The sequence below is a fragment of the Sphaeramia orbicularis genome, chromosome 10 (assembly GCF_902148855.1).
Source record: "Sphaeramia orbicularis chromosome 10, fSphaOr1.1, whole genome shotgun sequence".
Classification (NCBI taxonomy): Eukaryota; Metazoa; Chordata; class Actinopteri; order Kurtiformes; family Apogonidae; genus Sphaeramia; species Sphaeramia orbicularis.
In genome coordinates this window covers 28351563-28375602 of record NC_043966.1, presented here as the reverse complement: position 1 = coordinate 28375602, position 24040 = coordinate 28351563, and the positions used below count along the sequence as shown (strand labels likewise).

The 24040-nt window shown below is 39.3% G+C and overlaps 3 protein-coding genes and 1 pseudogene across 8 annotated transcripts in view; all 4 read left to right on the top strand.

The window, feature by feature from the left end:
* LOC115427645 (protocadherin alpha-C2-like) overlaps positions 1 to 24040 on the top strand; it is a 159913-nt gene that overhangs the window by 2627 nt on the left and 133246 nt on the right. For 2 of the 6 annotated variants that reach the window (XM_030146281.1, XM_030146274.1), the window contains exon 1: positions 21209 to 23578. The exons of 1 other annotated variant lie outside the window; for it this stretch is intronic. In XM_030146281.1, coding sequence (XP_030002141.1) covers positions 21224 to 23578 — 2355 coding nt within the window. In that variant the 5' untranslated portion in view covers positions 21209 to 21223. Of the gene's footprint in view, positions 1 to 893; positions 3369 to 10573; positions 13009 to 14142; positions 16571 to 21208; positions 23579 to 24040 lie in introns of those variants that run through there. 3 more of the 6 variants (XM_030146280.1, XM_030146278.1, XM_030146279.1) reach the window with 3 other exon arrangements.
* LOC115427503 (protocadherin alpha-8-like) lies at positions 4595 to 7184 on the top strand. Its single transcript, XM_030146080.1, has 2 exons — positions 4595 to 7027; positions 7173 to 7184. Exons 1-2 carry the CDS (start codon positions 4682 to 4684, stop codon positions 7182 to 7184), a joined length of 2358 nt encoding a protein of 785 aa, XP_030001940.1. The 5' UTR covers positions 4595 to 4681.
* LOC115427502 (protocadherin alpha-3-like) lies at positions 7651 to 10171 on the top strand (annotated as a pseudogene).
* LOC115427501 (protocadherin alpha-3-like) lies at positions 17733 to 20290 on the top strand. The gene has a single exon (XM_030146079.1). The coding sequence runs from the start codon at positions 17873 to 17875 to the stop codon at positions 20288 to 20290; it is 2418 nt and encodes an 805-aa protein (XP_030001939.1). The 5' UTR covers positions 17733 to 17872.

Sequence of the window (24040 nt, the reverse complement as noted above, 5' to 3'; positions counted from 1 at the left end):
TGTTTGTTTGTTTGGGGTTTTTTTTGTTTTCTTTTCTTTTTTTCTTTTTTTTTTTTTGATGAGCTGCTCCTTACTTAGGTTGCTGACGTGCACAGGATGAAGGATTGTCCATTTCTCTGCGATCGTAAACAACCGACTGGCCCTTGAAATACTTGAAATATCGGTCAACTCTATTGTTGAACAAATTGTTGAGGCTAATATATTGACTGAAACTTGGCAGTGAGATTAGATGAATCGGCATGGTATTCTCATTCAGAAAGTTTGTGACCATTTTTCATAGATTTTTTAAAACTGTCCTTGATAAATTGTCGATATTAGCACCATTTTCATTGCATGTTGTCTTAATATATAATATGTGTAAATGGCGTTTGTGTAATGCTATTTGGTAGTCAATGAAAATTATTTGAGAGTTGTTTTATTTATTTATTTATTTATTTATTTATTTATTTATTTATTGGGAGGGGGGGGGGTACTAAAAAAGTGCTAAAAGGTTTCAGATACAGGAGGAGGCTGTGTCGAGAATATACCATCATATCTATAAAATTACATCCATAAAGGCCTTAACTGTAAACCGCTGTTGAATTCTATGCACATGTTCGTACGTCTTTATGTCTTTGCCATGAGTGCTTGTTGAGTGTGCACATCACATCCTATGCTTAGGAAAGATAAATCCACCTATGCAGGATTGTTTTTCTCCAGCAGTGAAAATATGAACGCTGACTTGTTTTTGAAATGCGCTAAAATCTCTATTGTTCATTTGCAGTGATACATTATTTCGGATGGTGTCAGTATAATGTAAGAAATCAGCAAACCATTGCTTTGTCGTCATTGCCTCATGTCCCACCTCTTTATCACCATTAGGTTGAGTGTTAGTCTCATTTTTCCCGTTGTGTGAAGCGTCGTTACGGGGATTTTTTGGACTGTAAAGCGATTGACTATTCATATGAAGGAATTATTGGAGTCTGTTTATACAGTGTGTTTATAGTCCGTTTGATGGATCATTGTTGCTATCGTGTTTAGCCATGGAACAAAGAGGATGCGATTCTCGAAAGGCACCGGGATGTTTGCTGGCCAGCGTGGTAGCTTTGCTTTTATGGAATGTTGCATGGGCGCAAGTAAGATATTCCACCTCAGAGGAAATGAATGAAGGGACTCTTGTTGGGAATATAGCTAAGGATCTAGGTTTGGATAAAAACACTCTGAGAGAAAGGAAGTATCGAATTGTTTCGAGCAACGCGGATTCTCTTTTCCATGTGAACCAGAATGATGGAGTCCTGTATGTGAGTAAAAAGATTGACAGGGAAGAAGTCTGCGCGCAGAGCAGTACCTGTTTAATAAGTCTTAAAACGGTGCTGGAAAACCCACTGGAGGTCCATTATGTAGAGGTAGAAATCCAAGATGTAAATGACAACTCTCCCAGTTTTCCAGAAAAAGAGGCAGTGTTGGAGATTTCAGAATCGGTTTTACCAGGTGCAAGGATTCAACTACAAGCCGCCCGTGATCCAGACAGTGGTCATTTCTCTGTCCAGCAATATAAACTCAGCCAAAACGACCACTTCCGTTTAGAGGTTAAGGATAAAAGAGACAGCGGTAAAATACCAATACTGGTTGTTCAAAAATCTTTAGACAGAGAGACTGCTGAAAGACACTCATTACTACTGACAGCATCAGACGGAGGTAAACCTCCAAAATCTGGTCAAATGAATATCCTGGTTAATGTTTTAGATATTAACGATAATGCACCTGTTTTCATTAAAGATGTTTACTCTGTGATGCTGGACGAAAATGTTCCAGTTGGTACAACAGTTATTCATGTAAATGCAACAGATTTAGATGAAGGACCAAACGGGGAGGTGGTTTACTCATTCCCTAACAGTATGAACCAGAGGTTATTAAAATTATTTGATATAAATCAATCAACAGGTGAAATACTTGTCAAAGGGTTAATAGATTATGAAGAAAATGAAGAGTATGAAATTGAAATTAGAGCCACGGATAAAGGTCTCGCTCCTCTGGCCACAGAAAAGAGTGTCATTATAAAGATAGTTGATGTCAATGATAACGCACCTGAGATCGACGTGACATCGTTTTCCAGTTCCATCCCTGAAGATTCCAGACCTGGAACTACAGTGGCCCTGATCAGTGTTAATGACATGGACTCTGGTCTTAATGGGAAAGTTATCTGCGTTGTAAACGAGGATGTGCCTTTCACTTTATCCCCATCCATCAAGGATAAAACGTATTCACTGGTAACTAAATCTCATCTGGACAGAGAGAAACAGTCCAAATATGATGTAACAATAGTTGCAAAAGACGCAGGTAAACCTCCATTATCATCTGAAAAGACAATAAGCGTTGTGATCTCAGATGTCAATGACAACAGTCCAGTGTTTTCACTGAGTCCTTATACTTTCTATGTCACTGAAGCGAATGAACCTGGTACATCTGTCTTTTCAGTTAAAGCTTTAGATGATGATGACAACGACAACGCCCTTATTACCTATCATATACTGAGAAGTGAGGACACAGTGTCTTCATTTCTAAACATTAACTCTGAGACTGGAGACATTGTGGCGCTGAAAAGTTTTGACTTTGAAACTCTGAAAACGTTCCAGTTCCAAGTTGTCGCCACAGATTCTGGAACTCCGTCACTGAGTAACAACGTGACAGTCAACGTGTTCATTCTGGATCAGAACGACAACGCTCCAGTCATTCTGTATCCACTCAGCTCCAACGGTTCTGCTGAAGGTGTGGAGGAGATTCCACGGAATGTCAACGCAGGACACTTGGTGACTAAAGTCCGAGCCTATGATGCTGATATAGGATATAACGGCTGGTTACTGTTTTCACTACAGGAAGTTACTGACCACAGTCTGTTTGGTTTGGACCGCTACACAGGACAGATCAGAACACTTCGCTCATTCACAGAGACAGACGAGGCGGAGCACAAACTGGTCATACTGGTCAAAGACAATGGGAACGTTTCACTGTCAGCAACAGCTACTGTGGTTGTCAAAGTTGTGGAGCCAAAGGAGGCTTTTGCAGCTTCTGATGTGAAAAGTCCAGCAAAGGATGATGACAGTAATGTGACTTTTTATCTGATGATAACGTTGGGCTCAGTTTCAGCACTTTTTATCATTAGTATCATTGTTCTGATTGCAATGCAGTGCTCCAAAACCCCAGACTATACATCTAAATATTTAGAGGATAAAAATTATGATGGGACACTGTGTCACAGCATCCAGTACAGATCTGGAGACAAACGGTACATGTTGGTTGGACCCAGAATGAGTATAGGATCTACTATAGTCCCTGGAAGCCATGCGAACACACTAGTCCTGCCTGATAGGAGGAGAAGATCTGAGGAGGTAAGGATTATGCACACAGTTATAATCATGCCTTGTTCTGAGTCTGATATATTTCCCAACATATGTATTTGCTTCCACACGTTGATGACTTTTTAATGGAATTTTAAAAGCCTTGTGATAGATTTAGAGATAATTTGTGAACTGCTTTAGAAATCTTCATCATTCCATATTATGTTACATCAGTCGGATTCCATAGTATGTGTCCATAACACTGGAGTATTTATATTTCATTTGTGTAACTGCTTGTAAGCTTAAGTAACTTTCTGGCTGATATTTTGCTCATACTTCCGTTCATACATTTTATTTTAGGCCAGTACGGACTTTTCAATTGATGTTGCATATTCGACATTTGTTGCGCGAGGCATGTTTAGAACTGAAAAAAACCGTTACATAAGCAGAGCATTTACGAAAAAAAATTTTGTTACCCTAGACAATACATAATCGGATATTTTCCGGGGGAAAAGAAGCCCAACAAAGTTAACGGAGTGTAGGAAAGCAAGGCTGCTATAACCCTACGATAGAATTTCTGTCCATGGTGCTGAAAAAGTTTATTTTCACAGTCTTTTCAGTAACTTCGGTGACATTTTTTTGTCAAGCTGAGCATATAACCTGAAATAGATTGTCAGTATATTGTTGATTATGCCATGTTAAATTAATAACATACATGGAGATTAAAAGAGTAACTATTTCAGAAAAGGAGACCTGACTGGTTTTAGACCCATGATACAGACAATGAAAACCCTTTTAATAAAACGAAAAAATTAGGTATGCAACGAAATTCCATCACATGTAGCATAAGACTACTGCCAATTCATGTAGCTGAACTTAATAAATGAAATTTCAAATTTGTGGTAAAACTCATACTGCCTTTTAAAAATTAAAAATGAAGGTAAAAAAACCTGGGAAATACTCAGAGAATCCGTCCATATTGAACACAACAAATACAATAATCACAGCGGTTGTATTAAATGTTTAAAAATAAGTGAAAATGTGTTTGTTAGGTTGTAGGAGCTTTTTTACCCACGAATCTACCACTTTAATATCTGCAGATATATATGATTTCGCATGGTGTCAGTATAACGTAAAAAATCAGCAAAGCACGAGCTAGTAGTCATTGCATTTCGTCAGCATTTCTTTCGGAGCATTGGCTTGGATATTACACTCATGTTTGTCCTGCTGATACCTTTGAATATATCTTATTTGTCGCGTTGCGTCACGCTAACAAGTTACTGACTACATGTGAGGGTTTCACTCTTGATATGTAACACGTTTATAGTCCGTGTGATGGACCGTTGTTGCCATTGTGCTTAAACATGGAACAAAGAAGACGCGATTCTCCAAGGGCGCCTGGATGTTTGTTGGGCTACGTCGTGGCTTTGCTGTTGTGGAGTACGGCCTGGGCACAAATACGATATTCAATCTCCGAGGAAGTGAAAGAAGGGACTGTTGTTGGAAATTTAGCGAAGGATCTGGGTTTAGATAAAAACACGCTGAAAGAAAGGAAGTATCGGATTGTTTCGAGTAATGCCGATCCTCTTTTCCATGTGAACCAGAACGATGGAGTCCTGTATGTGAGTAAAAAGATTGACAGGGAAGAAGTCTGCGCTCAGAGCAGTACCTGTTTAATAACTCTGAAAACAGTGCTGGAAAACCCACTGGAGGTCCACAATGCTTTTGTAGAGGTGCTCGATGTAAATGACAATTCCCCCAGTTTTCAGGAGAAGGGGAAAACATTGGAAATTTCAGAATCGGTGGTACCTGGAGCACGATTTCAGCTGAAGGCTGCGCGAGATCCAGATAGTGGTCATTTCTCTGTGCAACAATATAAACTCAGTCAGAATGATCATTTCCGTTTAGAGGTTAAGGACAAAGAAGACGAGGGTAAAATACCAATACTGGTTGTTCAAAAGTCTTTGGACAGAGAAACCAGAGAAAGGCACTCATTAGTACTGACCGCGCTAGATGGAGGAAAACCTCCAAAATCTGGCGGAATGACTATTCTGGTTAATGTTTTAGATATTAACGATAATGCACCTGTTTTCACCAAAGACGTTTATTCTGTGATGCTTGATGAAAATGTACCAGTGGGTACAACGGTCACACAAGTAAATGCAACCGATTTAGATGAAGGACCGAACGGGGAGGTGGTTTACTCCTTTAGCAGCAGTATAAATCAGAAAATATTGAATTTATTTGATATAAATCAATCGACAGGTGAGATAATCGTTAAAGGATTAATAAATTATGAAGAGAAGGAAAAATATGAAATTGAAATTGAGGCTTCAGATAAAGGTCTCGCTCCTCTAACAACCGAAAAAAGTGTCATTATTAAGATAGTTGATGTTAATGATAATACGCCTGAGATTGAGGTGACATCGTTTTCCAGTTCCATCCCTGAAGATTCCAGACCTGGAACGACAGTGGCCCTGATCAGTGTTAATGACATGGACTCTAGTCTTAACGGGAAAGTTATCTGCGCTATAAATGACAATAACCCTTTCACTCTATCACCATCCTTCGAGGAAAACATGTATTCATTAGTAACTAAATCTCCTCTGGACAGAGAGAAACAGTCCAAATATGATGTAACAATAGTTGCAAAAGACGCAGGTAAACCTCCATTATCATCTGAAAAGACAATAAGCGTTGTGATCTCAGATGTCAATGACAACAGTCCAGTGTTTTCACTGAGTCCTTATACTTTCTATGTCACTGAAGCGAATGAACCTGGTACATCTGTCTTTTCAGTTAAAGCTTTAGATGATGATGACAACGACAACGCCCTTATTACCTATCATATACTGAGAAGTGAGGACACAGTGTCTTCATTTCTAAACATGAACTCTGAAACTGGAGACATTTTGGCGCTGAAAAGCTTTGACTTTGAAACTCTGAAAAAGTTTCAGTTCCAAGTTGTCGCCACAGATTCTGGAACTCCGTCACTGAGCAACAACGTGACAGTCAACGTGTTCATTCTGGATCAGAACGACAACGCTCCAGTCATTCTGTATCCACTCAGCTCCAACGGTTCTGCTGAAGGTGTGGAGGAGATTCCACGGAATGTCAACGCAGGACACTTGGTGACTAAAGTCAGAGCCTATGATGCTGATATAGGATATAACGGCTGGTTACTGTTTTCACTGCAGGAAGTTACTGACCACAGTCTGTTTGGTTTGGACCGCTACACAGGACAGATCAGAACACTTCGCTCATTCACAGAAACAGACGAGGCTGAACACAAACTGGTCATACTGGTCAAAGACAATGGGAACGTTTCACTGTCAGCAACAGCTACTGTGGTTGTCAAAGTTGTGGAGCCAAAGGAGGCTTTTGCAGCTTCTGATGTGAAAAGTCCAGCAAAGGATGATGACAGTAATGTGACTTTTTATCTGATGATAACTTTGGGCTCAGTTTCAGCACTTTTTATCATCAGTATCATTGTGCTGATTGCAATGCAGTGCTCCAAAACCCCAGACTATACATCTAAATATTTAGAAGATAAAAATTATGATGGGACACTATGTCACAGCATCCAGTACAGATCTGGAGACAAACGGTACATGTTGGTTGGACCCAGAATGAGTATTGGATCTACTATAGTCCCTGGAAGTCATGCGAACACACTTGTCCTGCCTGATAGGAGGAGAAGATCTGAAGAGGTAAGATATGCTTTAAAAAGATTGAATTTGACACTATAGATTTTCAATTAAAGTCAATAACCGATCCTACATTTTTTTTCCCTCATATGTTTAAAATACACATTTTTTCTACTAAACTTTTTAACCGTTTCTCAACATCATGCAGTATAACAGCTAGGTTGGTAGGGGATTATGCTTGAGTTATGGTAGTATGTAGGAAAAAAATATCATGGATTTGAATTATCATGTCTTGGAAGACTGTTGAGGTTTGCAATACTGCCATTTTCAAACCTTTCTTTGTTTTTCACACTTTTTCTACCCGTAAAACATAGACATTATATGTCCCAAAAAATCATAAATGCTCCTGCAGTGAGACATTATATCGCATGGTGTCACTGTCATGTAAAAAAAAAAAAAAAAAACAGTGGTTTTGTCGTCATCGTGTTGTGTCTCCACCTCTTTAACAACACTGGATGGAATATTAGCAGCTCTGGTTGTCTTCTCGGTGTCGTTTTCATGGTAACCCTGTGCGTGACAGTTCTTACATTTGGAAAACATCTGATTCATTTATTCATTCGGTTCTGATACATGGGAACGTTTGGGATTCTACAATAACTGTCAGAGCCTGTGTAATGGATCTTTTGTCGCTATCGTGCTTAACTATGGAGCGAAGAAAATGCGATACTCGGACGGCGCCTGGGTGTTCGTTGGGCTGTGTGATTACGTTGCTTTTGTGGACTGTGGCCTGGGCGCAAACACGATATTCAGTGTCAGAGGAAGTGAACGAAGGGACTGTTGTTGGAAATATAGCGAAGGATCTGGGTTTAGATAAAAATGCATTGAAAGAAAGGAAATATCGTATTGTTTCGAGCAACGCGGATCCTCTTTTCCATGTGAACCAGAACGATGGAGTCCTGTATGTGAGTAGAAAGATAGATCGGGAAGAAGTCTGTGCTCAGAGCAGTACCTGTTTAATAACTCTAAAAACAGTGCTGGAAAACCCACTGGAGGTCCATTATGTGGAGGTGGAAGTGACCGATGTGAATGATCACTACCCTAGTTTTCCAGAGGAAGACAAAACATTGGAGATTTCAGAGTCCGTGTTACCTGGAGCACGATTTCAGTTAAAACCTGCGCGTGACCCAGACAGTGGTCATTTCTCTGTCCAGCAATATAAACTCAGCCAAAACGATCATTTCCGTTTAGAGGTTAAGGATAAAAGAGACAGCGGTAAAATACCAATACTGGTTGTTCAAAAATCATTAGACAGAGAAATTGCAGAAAGGCACTCATTAGTTCTAACGGCAGTAGATGGAGGTAAACCTCAAAAAACTGGAGAAATGAACATTCTAGTTAATGTTTTGGATATTAACGACAATGCCCCTATTTTCTCTAAGGATGTTTATTCTGTTATGCTAGATGAAAATGCACCCGCTGGCACAACAGTACTGCAAGTGAATGCAACTGATTTGGACAACGGACCAAACGGAGAGGTGGTTTACTCATTTAGCAACAGCATGGATCAAATATTCTAAACTTATTTGATATAGATCAAACAACCGGTGAAATAACAGTAAAAGGTTCAATAGATTATGAAGAAAATGAAAGATATGAAATCGAAATTGAAGCCTCAGACAAAGGTATCGCTCCTCTAACATCAGAAAAAAGTGTCATTATTAAAGATAGTTGATGTTAATGATAATACGCCTGAGATTGAGGTGACATCGTTTTCCAGTTCCATCCCTGAAGATTCCAGACCTGGAACTACAGTGGCCCTGATCAGTGTTACTGACATGGACTCTAGGTCTTAACGGGAAAGTTATCTGCGCTGTTAATGACGAATAGCCTTTCACTCTATCACCATCCTCGAGGATAAAACGTATTCATTAGTAACTAAATCTCCTTCTGGACAGAGAGAAACAGTCCAAATATGATGTAACAATAGTTGCAAAAGACGCAGGTAAACCTCCATTATCATCTGAAAAGACAATAAGCGTTGTGATCTCAGATGTCAATGACAACAGTCCAGTGTTTTCACTGAGTCCTTATACTTTCTATGTCACTGAAGCGAATGAACCTGGTACATCTGTCTTTTCAGTTAAAGCTGTAGATGATGATGAGAACGACAACGCCCTTATTACCTATCATTACTGAGAAGTGAGGACACAGTGTCTTCATTTCTAAACATTAACTCTGAAACTGGAGACATTTTGGCGCTGAAAAGTTTTGACTTTGAAACTCTGAAAACGTTTCAGTTCCAAGTTGTCGCCACAGATTCTGGAACTCCGTCACTGAGCAACAACGTGACAGTCAACGTGTTCATTCTGGATCAGAACGACAACGCTCCAGTCATTCTGTATCCACTCAGCTCCAACGGTTCTGCTGAAGGTGTGGAGGAGATTCCACGGAATGTCAACGCAGGACACTTGGTGACTAAAGTCAGAGCCTATGATGCTGATATAGGATATAACGGCTGGTTACTGTTTTCACTGCAGGAAGTTACTGACCACAGTCTGTTTGGTTTGGACCGCTACACAGGACAGATCAGAACACTTCGCTCATTCACAGAAACAGACGAGGCTGAACACAAACTGGTCATACTGGTCAAAGACAATGGGAACGTTTCACTGTCAGCAACAGCTACTGTGGTTGTCAAAGTTGTGGAGCCAAAGGAGGCTTTTGCAGCTTCTGATGTGAAAAGTCCAGCAAAGGATGATGACAGTAATGTGACTTTTTATCTGATGATAACTTTGGGCTCAGTTTCAGCACTTTTTATCATCAGTATCATTGTGCTGATTGCAATGCAGTGCTCCAAAACCCCAGACTATACATCTAAATATTTAGAAGATAAAAATTATGATGGGACACTATGTCACAGCATCCAGTACAGATCTGGAGACAAACGGTACATGTTGGTTGGACCCAGAATGAGTATTGGATCTACTATAGTCCCTGGAAGTCATGCGAACACACTTGTCCTGCCTGATAGGAGGAGAAGATCTGAAGAGGTAAGATATGCTTTAAAAAGATTGAATTTGACACTATAGATTTTCAATTAAAGTCAATAACCGATCCTACATTTTTTTTCCCTCATATGTTTAAAATACACATTTTTTCTACTAAACTTTTTAACCGTTTCTCAACATCATGCAGTATAACAGCTAGGTTGGAAGGGGATTATGCTTGAGTTATGGTAGTATGTAGGAAAAAAATATCATGGATTTGAATTATCATGTCTTGGAAGACTGTTGAGGTTTGCAATACTGCCATTTTCAAACCTTTCTTTGTTTTTCACACTTTTTATACCCGTAAAACATAGACATTATATGTCCCAAAAAATCATAAATGCTCCTGCAGTGAGACATTATATCGCATGGTGTCACTGTCATGTAAAAAAAAAAAAAAAAAAAAAAAAAACAGTGGTTTTGTCGTCATCGTGTTGTGTCTCCACCTCTTTAACAACACTGGATGGAATATTAGCAGCTCCGTTTGTCTTCTAGGTGTCGCTTTCATGGTAACCCTGTGCGTGACAGTTCTTACATTTGGAAAACTTCTGATTCATTCATTCACTCGGTTCTGATACATGGGAACGTTTGGGATTCTACAATAACTGTCAGAGCCTGTGTAATGGATCTTTGTCGCTATCGTGCTTAACTATGGAGCGAAGAAAATGCGATACTCGGACGGCGCCTGGGTGTTCGTTGGGCTGTGTGATTACGTTGCTTTTGTGGACTGTGGCCTGGGCGCAAACACGATATTCAGTGTCAGAGGAAGTGAACGAAGGGACTGTTGTTGGAAATATAGCGAAGGATCTGGGTTTAGATAAAAATGCATTGAAAGAAAGGAAATATCGTATTGTTTCGAGCAACGCGGATCCTCTTTTCCATGTGAACCAGAACGATGGAGTCCTGTATGTGAGTAGAAAGATAGATCGGGAAGAAGTCTGTGCTCAGAGCAGTACCTGTTTAATAACTCTAAAAACAGTGCTGGAAAACCCACTGGAGGTCCATTATGTGGAGGTGGAAGTGACCGATGTGAATGATCACTACCCTAGTTTTCCAGAGGAAGACAAAACATTGGAGATTTCAGAGTCCGTGTTACCTGGAGCACGATTTCAGTTAAAACCTGCGCGTGACCCAGACAGTGGTCATTTCTCTGTCCAGCAATATAAACTCAGCCAAAACGATCATTTCCGTTTAGAGGTTAAGGATAAAAGAGACAGCGGTAAAATACCAATACTGGTTGTTCAAAAATCATTAGACAGAGAAACTGCAGAAAGGCACTCATTAGTTCTAACGGCAGTAGATGGAGGTAAACCTCAAAAAACTGGAGAAATGAACATTCTAGTTAATGTTTTGGATATTAACGACAATGCCCCTATTTTCTCTAAGGATGTTTATTCTGTTATGCTAGATGAAAATGCACCCGCTGGCACAACAGTACTGCAAGTGAATGCAACTGATTTGGACAACGGACCAAACGGAGAGGTGGTTTACTCATTTAGCAACAGCATGGATCAAAATATTCTAAACTTATTTGATATAGATCAAACAACCGGTGAAATAACAGTAAAAGGTTCAATAGATTATGAAGAAAATGAAAGATATGAAATCGAAATTGAAGCCTCAGACAAAGGTATTGCTCCTCTAACATCAGAAAAAAGTGTCATTATTAAAATAGTTGATGTTAATGATAATACGCCTGAGATTGAGGTGACATCGTTTTCCAGTTCCATCCCTGAAGATTCCAGACCTGGAACTACAGTGGCCCTGATCAGTGTTACTGACATGGACTCTGGTCTTAACGGGAAAGTTATCTGCGCTGTTAATGACGATGTGCCTTTCACTTTATCACCATCCATCAAGGATAAAACGTATTCATTAGTAACTAAATCTCTTCTGGACAGAGAGAAACAGTCCAAATATGATGTAACAATAGTTGCAAAAGACGCAGGTAAACCTCCATTATCATCTGAAAAGACAATAAGCGTTGTGATCTCAGATGTCAATGACAACAGTCCAGTGTTTTCACTGAGTCCTTATACTTTCTATGTCACTGAAGCGAATGAACCTGGTACATCTGTCTTTTCAGTTAAAGCTGTAGATGATGATGAGAACGACAACGCCCTTATTACCTATCATTTACTGAGAAGTGAGGACACAGTGTCTTCATTTCTAAACATTAACTCTGAAACTGGAGACATTTTGGCGCTGAAAAGTTTTGACTTTGAAACTCTGAAAACGTTCCAGTTCCAAGTTGTCGCCACAGATTCTGGAACTCCGTCACTGAGCAACAACGTGACAGTCAACGTGTTCATTCTGGATCAGAACGACAACGCTCCAGTCATTCTGTATCCACTCAGCTCCAACGGTTCTGCTGAAGGTGTGGAGGAGATTCCACGGAATGTCCACGCAGGACACTTGGTGACTAAAGTCAGAGCCTATGATGCTGATATAGGATATAACGGCTGGTTACTGTTTTCACTGCAAGAAGTTACTGACCACAGTCTGTTTGGTTTGGACCGCTACACAGGACAGATCAGAACACTTCGCTCATTCACAGAAACAGACGAGGCTGAGCACAAGCTGGTCATACTGGTCAAAGACAATGGGAACGTTTCACTGTCAGCAACAGCTACTGTGGTTGTCAAAGTTGTGGAGCCAAAGGAGGCTTTTGCAGCTTCTGATGTGAAAAGTCCAGCAAAGGATGATGACAGTAATGTGACTTTTTATCTGATGATAACTTTGGGCTCAGTTTCAGCACTTTTTATCATCAGTATCATTGTTCTAATTGCAATGCAGTGCTCCAAAACCCCAGACTATACATCTAAATATTTAGAAGACAAAAATTATGATGGGACACTGTGTCACAGCATCCAGTACAGATCTGGAGACAAACGGTACATGTTGGTTGGACCCAGAATGAGTATAGGATCTACTATAGTCCCTGGAAGCCATGCGAACACACTAGTCCTGCCTGATAGAAGGAGAAGATCTGAAGAGGTAAGGACCGTTTAAAAAAAAAATCCTATACGTAATATATACTGATGACTTTTTGACATATTTACTGCGAAACACTTATGCTTTAAAGTTCATCGTCCAAGGACAAAAAGACAGGCTCAATTCAAACATTTTCTCTTCGGTCAATCACGACTTTTATATTATTGTTGCCAAACACCGCATGTATGAGTTCGTAGGGTTGAGATGTGATTTATGAAGGTCGTACATTCTTTGACTATTCCCTTGTATTCCAACTGTCTGGATTTTAATATTTCATTTTGCAGTAACAGAGATTAAGATGAACACAAATAAAGACAGATAATAATATTGAAAACTTTTATTTTATGGATGTTTTTTCGGCAGTTCTGATTATTCTGGTCTTTCTCGGAATGTTCATCTTACAGTATTTTAAACTGACATATTTTCATGAATATACAGCATTTATATAGCTTCATTTTGAGTTGTTTCACTGAGCCGTGAGTGTTTTCCCCGCCCGGTGGATTGATAACATTAGTATTTACATATGGAGGAAATGTATTTGCAGGTCGCCGTTTTTGTCTCTTATGCTTCATTTGTTGTTTATGTTGCACATGAAGTGTCATAATTTAGGACAGGGACAAGTGAACTATTTCTAACAGACGTTAATGTAAATCATTTGCGGAAATAGATTCAGCGAAAGATGCAATAAACACAAATAGCTCAACACTGCTGTCACTGGATTGCCCAAATGCCGGGTTTAGAAGAAAGTCGCTGTCCTTGGTTCTTACCAGGATTTTCTGGGAATACCCGATAAATGCTTGAACAACGTAACCCTGGAGACGAATTTGGGAATATTTATGGTGACATGTCCAATATTCACAACTGTTACATGTGATAGTTTCGCGCTGATGGTTTTGTACTTATTTGTGGGTGTGTGTTTAACAAAAAATAAATCCACTGAATTCTGCAGAAAAAAATCATCTCGCATGGTGTCAGTGTAATGTAAAAAATCAACAAGCCAAGACCTTGTCGTCATTGCATTTGGTCTCCACCTCTTCCACAACATTGGCTAGAATATTACAAGATTCGTTCTTGTCGTTCCTGTTGCCTCACGTTAAACTGTTTTGCGCAAATTTTACATTTGGAAGCGGACTGACTATATATAAAAACGTGGTGGATTCGGTTTGTACAACTCATCAAAAGTCCGTGTGATGGACCATTGTCGCGATCGTGCTTAACTATGGAACAAAGAAGACGCGATTCTCAAAGGGCGCCTGGATGTATGTTGGGCTGTGTGGTGGTTTTGCTTTTGTGGACTGTGGCCTGGGCGCAAATACGATATTCAATATCCGAAGAACTAAACGAAGGGGCTGTTGTTGGAAATGTAGCTAAAGATCTTGGTTTAGAAAAAAGCACGTTGAAACAGAGGAAGTATCGGATTGTTTCAAGCAATGCGGAACATCTATTCCATGTGAACCAGAACGATGGAGTCCTGTATGTGAGTAGAAAGATAGATCGGGAAGAAGTCTGTGCGCAGAGCAGTACCTGTTTAATAACTCTAAAAACAGTGCTGGAAAACCCACTGGAGGTCCATTATGTGGAGGTGGAGGTGACGGATGTGAATGATCACTCCCCGAGTTTCCCAGAGAAAGAGAAAACATTAGAAATTTCAGAGTCCGTGTTACCAGGAGCACGGATTCAGCTGAAAGCTGCGCGTGATCCAGACAGTGGTCATTTTTCTGTGCAGCAATATAAACTCAGTCAGAATGATCATTTTCGTTTAGAGGTTAAAGATAGAGGAGATGACGGTAAAATACCAATATTAGTTGTTCAAAAAGCTTTAGACAGAGAAACTGCAGAAAGGCACTCATTAATACTGACAGCATTAGATGGAGGTAAACCTCCCAAATCTGGAGAAATGAATATACTAGTAAAGGTTCTTGATGTTAATGATAACCCTCCTGTTTTCGCAACTGATGTTTATTCTGTGATGCTCAGTGAAAATGTACCTATTGGAACAACAGTCATACAAGTGAATGCAACTGATTTAGATGAAGGACCGAACGGAGAGGTGGTTTACGCATTTAGCAGCAGCATGAATCAAAGGTTATTGAAATTATTTGATATAAATCCAATGACGGGAGAAATAATCGTGAATGGTTTAATAGATTATGAAGAGAAGGAAAAATATGTCATTGAAATTCAAGCCATGGACAAAGGTCTCGCTCCTCTGGCCACAGAAAAGAGTGTCATTATTAAGGTAGTCGATGTCAATGATAATACACCTGAGATTGAGGTGACTTCGTTTTCCAGTTCCATCCCTGAAGATTCCAGACCTGGAACTACAGTGGCCCTGATCAGTGTTAATGACATGGACTCGGGTCTTAACGGGAAAGTTATCTGCGCTATAAATAACGATGTGCCGTTCACTTTATCACCATCCATCAAGGATAAAACGTATTCGTTGGTAACTAAATCTCCTCTGGACAGAGAGAAACAGTCCAAATATGATGTAACAATAGTTGCAAAAGACGCAGGTAAACCTCCATTATCATCTGAAAAGACAATAAGCGTTGTGATCTCAGATGTCAATGACAACAGTCCAGTGTTTTCACTGAGTCCTTATACTTTCTATGTCACTGAAGCGAATGAACCTGGTACATCTGTCTTTTCACTTAAAGCTTTAGATGATGATGAGAACGACAACGCCCTCATTACCTATCATATACTGAGAAGTGAGGACACAGTGTCTTCATTTCTAAACATTAACTCTGAAACTGGAGACATTTTGGCGCTGAAAAGTTTTGACTTTGAAACTCTGAAAACGTTCCAGTTCCAAGTTGTCGCCACAGATTCTGGAACTCCGTCACTGAGCAACAACGTGACAGTCAACGTGTTCATTCTGGATCAGAACGACAACGCTCCAGTCATTCTGTATCCACTCAGCTCCAACGGTTCTGCTGAAGGTGTGGAAGAGATTCCACGGAATGTCAACGCAGGACACTTGGTGACTAAAGTCAGAGCCTATGATGCTGATATAGGATATAACGGCTGGTTACTGTTTTCACTGCAGGAAGTTACTGACCACAGCCTGTTTGGTTTGGACCGCTACACAGGACAGATCAGAACACTTCGCTCATTCACAGAAACAGACGAGGCTGAGCACAAACTGGTCATACTGGTCAAAGACAATGGGAACGTTTCACTGTCAGCAACAGCTACTGTGGTTGTCAAAGTTGTGGAGCCAAAGGAGGCTTTTGCAGCTTCTGATGTGAAAAGTCCAGCAAAGGATGATGACAGTAATGTGACTTTTTATCTGATGATAACTTTGGGCTCAGTTTCAGCACTTTTTATCATCAGTATCATTGTTCTAATTGCAATGCAGTGCTCCAAAACCCCAGACTATACATCTAAATATTTAGAAGATAAAAATTATGATGGGACACTGTGTCACAGCATCCAGTACAGATCTGGAGACAAACGGTACATGTTGGTTGGACCCAGAATGAGTATAGGATCTACTATAGTCCCTGGAAGCCATGCGAACACACTAGTCCTGCCTGATAGAAGGAGAAGATCTGAGGAGGTAAGGACCGTTTAAAAAAAATAAATTAATTAAAAAAAAAATAATAATAATATATATATATATATATATATATATATATATATATATATATATATATATATCTTATACGTAATATATACAGATGACTTTTTGGCTTATTTACTGAGGAAAACTTATACCTTAAAGGTCATCGTCAAAGGACAAAAAGACAGGCTCAATTCACGTATTTTCGCTTCGGTCAATCACGTCATTTATATTATTGTTGCCAAACACCGAACGTATGAGTTTGCAGGGTTGAGATGTGGCTTATAAAGGTCGTAAATCCTTTGACTGCTCCCTGGTCTTGCAACTGTCTGGATTTTAATATTTCATTTTGCAGTAACAGAGGTTAAGATGAACACAAATAAAGACAGATAATAATATGGAAAACTTGTATTTTATGGATGTTGTTTTTTCGGCAGTTCTGATTATTCTGGTCTTTCTCGGAATGTTCATCTTACAGTATTTTAAATTGACATATTTTCATGAATATGCAGCATTTATATAGCTTCATTTTGAGTTGTTTCACTGAGCCGGGAGTGTTTTCCCCGCCCGGTGGATTGATAATATTAGTATTTACATATGGAGGAAATGTATACATTTGCAGGTCGTATTTTTGTCTCTTATGCTGCATTTGTTGTTTGTGTTGCACATGAAGTGTCATAATTTTAAAAAGTACAAGTGAATGATTTCTAACAGACGTTAATATAAATCATCTGTAGAAATAGGTTCAATGAAAGATAAAATAAACACAAATAGCTCAACACTGCTGTCACTGAATTGCCCAAATGTATGCTTTATCAGAAAGTCGCTATCCTTGGTCCTAATCAGGATTTTCTAGAAATACCTGATTAATGCTTAAATAATGTAACCCTAGAGCCGAATTTGGGGAAATTTATGGTGGCATGTTCAATATTTACAACTGTTACATGTGATAGTTTCACGCTGATTAATTTTCAGGTTTTGTACTTATTTGTGGGTGCGTGTTTAACAAAGAATCAATCTAATTCTAGAGAAACGTCCTCTCGCATGGTGTCAGTGTAATGTAAAAAAATCAACAAACCCAGACTTTGTCGTCATTGCATTTGGTCTCCTCCTCTTTCATAACATTGGCTAGAATATTACAAGATTCGTTACTGTCGTTGCTGTTGCCTCCCGTTAAACAGTTTAGCGCAAATTTTACATTTGGAAGCGGACTGACTATATATATGAACGTGGTGGATTCTGTTTGTACAACTCGCCAAAAGTCCGTTTGATGGACCATTGTCGCGATCGTGCTTAACTATGGAACAAAGAAGACGCGATATTCAAAGGGCGCCTGGATGTATGTTGGGCTGTGTGGTGGTTTTGCTTTTGTGGACTGTGGCCTGGGCGCAAATACGATATTCAATATCCGAAGAACTAAAAGAAGGGGCTGTTGTTGGAAATGTAGCTAAAGATCTTGGTTTAGAAAAAAGCACGTTGAAACAGAGGAAGTATCGGATTGTTTCAAGCAATGCGGAACATCTATTCCATGTGAACCAGAACGATGGAGTCCTGTATGTGAGTAGAAAGATAGATCGGGAGGAAGTCTGTGCGCAGAGCAGTACCTGTTTAATAACTCTAAAAACAGTGCTGGAAAACCCACTGGAGGTCCATTATGTGGAAGTGGAGGTGACGGATGTGAATGATCACTCCCCGAGTTTCCCAGAGAAAGAGAAAACATTAGAGATTTCAGAGTCTGTGTTTCCGGGAGCACGATTTCAGCTAAAACCTGCACGGGATCCAGACAGTGGTCATTTCTCTGTGCAGCAATATAAACTAAGCCAGAATGAAAATTTCCGTTTAGAGGTTAAAGATAAAGGAGATGACGGTAAAATACCAATACTGGTTGTTCAAAAAGCTTTAGACAGAGAAACTGCTGTGAAGCACTCATTAGTTCTGACTGCACTCGATGGAGGTAAACCTCCAAAATCTGGCGAAATGAATATACTAATAAAGGTTCTGGATGTTAATGATAACCCTCCTGCATTCACTAAAGACGTTTATTCTGTGATGCTCAGTGAAAATGTACCAGTGGGTACAACAGTCATACAAGTGAATGCAACTGATTTAGATGAAGGACCGAACGGAGAGGTGGTTTACGCATTTAGCAGCAGCATGAATCAAAAGATATTGAACTTATTTGACATAAATCAATCGACAGGTGAGATAATCGTTAAAAGTTTAATAAATTATGAAGAGAAGGAAAAATATGAAATTGAAATCGAGGCATCAGACAAAGGTCTCGCTCCTCTAACAACCGAAAAAAGTGTCATTATTAAGGTAGTCGATGTCAATGATAACGCACCTGAGATTGAGGTGACATCGTTTTCCAGTTCCATCCCTGAAGATTCCAGACCTGGAACGACAGTGGCCCTGATCAGTGTTAATGACATGGACTCTGGTCTTAATGGGAAAGTTATCTGCGCTATAAATAACGATGTGCCTTTCACTTTATCACCATCCATGAAGGATAAAACGTATTCACTAGTAACTAAATCTCCTCTGGACAGAGAGAAACAGTCCAAATATGATGTAACAATAGTTGCAAAAGACGCAGGTAAACCTCCATTATCATCTGAAAAGACAATAAGCGTTGTGATCTCAGATGTCAATGACAACAGTCCAGTGTTTTCACTGAGTCCTTATACTTTCTATGTCACTGAAGCGAATGAACCTGGTACATCTGTCTTTTCAGTTAAAGCTTTAGATGATGATGAGAACGACAACGCCCTCATTACCTATCATATACTGAGAAGTGAGGACACAGTGTCTTCATTTCTAAACATTAACTCTGAAACTGGAGACATTGTGGCGCTGAAAAGTTTTGACTTTGAAACTCTGAAAACGTTCCAGTTCCAAGTTGTCGCCACAGATTCTGGAACTCCGTCACTGAGTAACAACGTGACAGTGAACGTGTTCATTCTGGATCAGAACGACAACGCTCCAGTCATTCTGTATCCACTCAGCTCCAACGGTTCTGCTGAAGGTGTGGAGGAGATTCCACGGAATGTCAACGCAGGACACTTGGTGACTAAAGTCAGAGCCTATGATGCTGATATAGGATATAACGGCTGGTTACTGTTTTCACTGCAGGAAGTTACTGACCATAGTTTGTTTGGTTTGGACCGCTACACAGGACAGATCAGAACACTTCGCTCATTCACAGAAACAGACGAGGCTGAGCACAAACTGGTCATTCTGGTCAAAGACAATGGGAACGTTTCACTGTCAGCAACAGCTACTGTGGTTGTCAAAGTTGTGGAGCCAAAGGAGGCTTTTGCAGCTTCTGATGTGAAAAGTGCATCAAAGGATGATGACAGTAATGTGACTTTTTATCTGATGATAACTTTGGGCTCAGTTTCAGCACTTTTTATCATCAGTATCATTGTTCTAATTGCAATGCAGTGCTCCAAGACCACAGACTATACATCAAAATATTTAGAAGATAAAAATTATGATGGGACACTGTGTCACAGCATCCAGTACAGATCTGGAGACAAACGGTACATGTTGGTTGGACCCAGAATGAGTATAGGATCTACTATAGTCCCTGGAAGTCATGCAAATACTCTGGTTCTGCCTGACAGGAGGAAGGCATCTGGAGAGGTAAGGACTAAACTAAAAACAAATTTTATTTCAACTGATTGGTGTGTGCATAATACTATTTTTTCCCACTGATTTTAAAGTACATTTCTTTTCATGACACATTCGATTATACAGCAAAAATTTAATCAGAATAATTTAATTGTAAAAGTTATGTTCTTACATGAGACCAGTTAATCACTACATTACTTTGGTTCAAATGTATATTTCTTAAGGCTAATTAACATATAAATTTAAATACATGACCATATACAATTATCAATTATTGTTTGGTAATTCTTATGAATTCTTATGCTTATTCTTATTTTTTTGTGCATCAGTTCAAATCCATTTAGTAATTGGGGTCCATTTTAATATCTTTTATTTATGCTAAACGTGTAAATTCTGATGGTTTAAGAGAGTATTAATTTAAATATATGCATTTGCAGTCTTTTAGTGTACTGAGAGAGACACATAAGACAAGCAAACGGCTTTTTCATTGCATTTCTGTAAGTTGGTATAAGGAAAAGGCTTAAAACAAAAACAAAAACAAAAAAAACAAAAAAAACTACTGCATATACCAACACCTCTGAGTGCTGAAATGAGTTTCTCAGATAATAAGAAACCGATAATATACTATAATGACGAATTACAAGTGTAATTATTCAACGAAAAAAAACAAAACAAAACACAAAAACCTCGTACTTATTAACAAGTTAGACATTTTCTTTTTTATTTAAGGGGTAATTTTTTTTTTCTATTTTATGTGTTTTAGTGTTTTAAGCTGCAATAACATTGTAGATCGCATGGTGTCAGTATGTTGGGAAAAAAAATACCGGGTGATGTTTCTTATTATCATTTGGTCTGCCCTGGGTTTTGTCATTATTTGTTAAGGGTTTGAACAGGAGCATCCTGCAATTCTGTCTGCAGCGTTTTATTCATGGAGTATAGATTGCAAAGTCTTAAGACATTTTATGACTCCATAAAATAATAGTTGTACTGTCGGGAATATTTTTTTTTCTTTACACGATGGACCAAAACAGACAACCGACGTGGACAAAGCGATGCAGATATATCGCCTACATGGTGGTTTTGGTAACGATTTGGAGTGAAGCTGCAGCGCAGATAAGGTATTCCATTTCCGAGGAGGTGAAAGTAGGAAGTGTTGTTGGAAACATCGCGAAAGATTTGGGAATTGACAAGACCTCGCTGAAAGACAGAGAGTATCGCATTGTTGGTAGTTCAGTGGAGCCTCTCTTTCATCTCAACGAGGAAGACGGTATCTTGTACGTCAGCCGGAAAGTGGACAGAGAGGAGATCTGTGAACGAAGCAGCGCGTGTGTCATTAACCTTAAAACTGTGCTTGAAAACCCTCTGGAAATCCACTACGTGGTCATAGAGGTACTGGATGTAAACGATCATGCTCCCGTTTTTCCGGAGAAAGAGAAACGATTGGAGATATTTGAGTCCACATCACCGGGAACGAGGTTTCAGCTCCAACCTGCACGTGATCCGGACAGTGGTCAGTTTTCGGTCCAGCAGTATAAACTAAGCCACACTGATCACTTTCGTTTGGAAGTTAAGGAGAGAGGTGAAGACCGTAAGATGCCATTTCTGATTTTACAGAAACAGTTAGACAGAGAAGCGATGAAAGAACACAGGCTGGTTCTGACGGCTGTTGATGGTGGGAAGCCACCGAAGTCTGGTACAACACAAATATTAATTAATGTACTAGATGTTAACGACAATTCTCCAGTTTTTACCCGAGATGTATATTCTGCCATTTTGCATGAAAACGCAGAACCTGGTACATTAGTTATTCAAGTGAATGCAACAGATTTGGATGAAGGCGCAAACAGTGAAATTATTTATTCATTTGGTGATGAAGTTGATATAAATGTGCAAAAACTCTTTACGATACAACCAAGTACTGGCGAAATTAAAGTAACAGGTGAAATTGATTATGAAAAAAACAGAAACTTTGAAATTGACATAAAAGCCTCAGATAAAGGCAGTATACCGTTGACAACAGACAAGACAGTTAATATTAAAGTGATTGATCTTAATGATAATCCTCCAGAAATTGAAGTTACATCATTTTCCAAATCGGTCCCAGAGGACTCTAGAATCGGAACAACTGTAGCTCTGGTCAGTGTCAGTGATTTGGATTCAGGTCCTAATGGAAAAGTTTCCTGCTTTATCCGCGAGGACGTTCCTTTCGCTGTATCTCCATCTTTGCAAGATAATATGTATGCAATAGTGACCAAATCCCATCTGAACAGAGAGGAAAAGCCTTTTTATGATCTTACAATTGTAGCAAAGGACACCGGTGAGCCATCACTCTCATCTGAAAAGACAATAAGTGTTACAGTATCAGATGTAAACGATAACAGACCACAGTTTTCACTGAGTTCATATACTTTCTACATCACTGAAAATAATGACTTAACTTCCCCAGTGTTTTCAGTTCAGGCATCTGACCTTGATGAAGGTGATAATGCACATATTTCATATCACATTCCAAGAGACAGCAAAGGAGATAGTACTGGACTATTCTTGAACATTAACTCTGAAAATGGGGATGTTATGCCACTGAAAAGTTTCGACTTTGAAACTCTGAAAACGTTCCAGTTCCAAGTTGTTGCCACAGATTCTGGAACTCCGTCACTGAGTAACAACGTGACAGTGAACGTGTTCATTCTGGATCAGAACGACAACGCTCCAGTCATTCTGTATCCACTCAGCTCCAACGGTTCTGCTGAAGGTGTGGAGGAGATTCCACGGAATGTCAACGCAGGACACTTGGTGACTAAAGTCAGAGCCTATGATGCTGATATAGGATATAACGGCTGGTTATTGTTTTCACTGCAGGAAGTTACTGACCACAGTCTGTTTGGTTTGGACCGCTACACAGGACAGATCAGAACACTTCGCTCATTCACAGAAACAGACGAGGCTGAGCACAAACTGGTCATACTGGTCAAAGACAATGGGAACGTTTCACTGTCAGCAACAGCTACTGTGGTTGTCAAAGTTGTGGAGCCAAAAGAGGCTTTTGCAGCTTCTGATGTTAAGAGCTCAGCTAAGGATGATGACAGTAATGTGACTTTTTATCTGATGATAACTTTGGGCTCAGTTTCAGCACTTTTTATCATCAGTATCATTGTTCTTATTGCAATGCAGTGCTCCAAGTCCACAGACTATACATCTAAATATTTAGAAGACAAAAATTATGATGGGACACTGTGTCACAGCATCCAGTACAGATCTGGAGACAAACGGTACATGTTGGTTGGACCCAGAATGAGTATAGGATCTACTATAGTCCCTGGAAGTAATGCAAATACTCTGGTTCTACCTGACAGGAGAAAAGCATCTGGAGAGGTAAGGACCGTTTAAAACAAACTAACTTTTCTTCCAACTGGGCGATTTATGTAATGATATTTTTATTGACTCTATGATGTGTTATTTTACGACACGTGTCATTTTTTGTATGAAACATTTAATTTCAACACTTTATCATCAACAAAGGCAGGTGTTTGGGCATATAAAAGCGGTCACATGACATCTGTCCGTAATTGATATTTCCTAAGTATTTAAATAACAATTTGATATTCATTCATAGTATTTAATTGCACATTTTGTTGTCTCATTAATTTTAATAGTTATCCTGACGATGAATGTATTTCAGCCTTTTTAATCAACTGAATAACCTTGTAATTCGTGCGTTCACTCATTTTAAGAGTTATTTGAACGTACTGATTTGCTAATCTTTGTCAATAAATATATAGTTTTATGTGTGTTTATCAAATACATTTGGTTCTTAAGGACGGCCTTAGAGAGAAC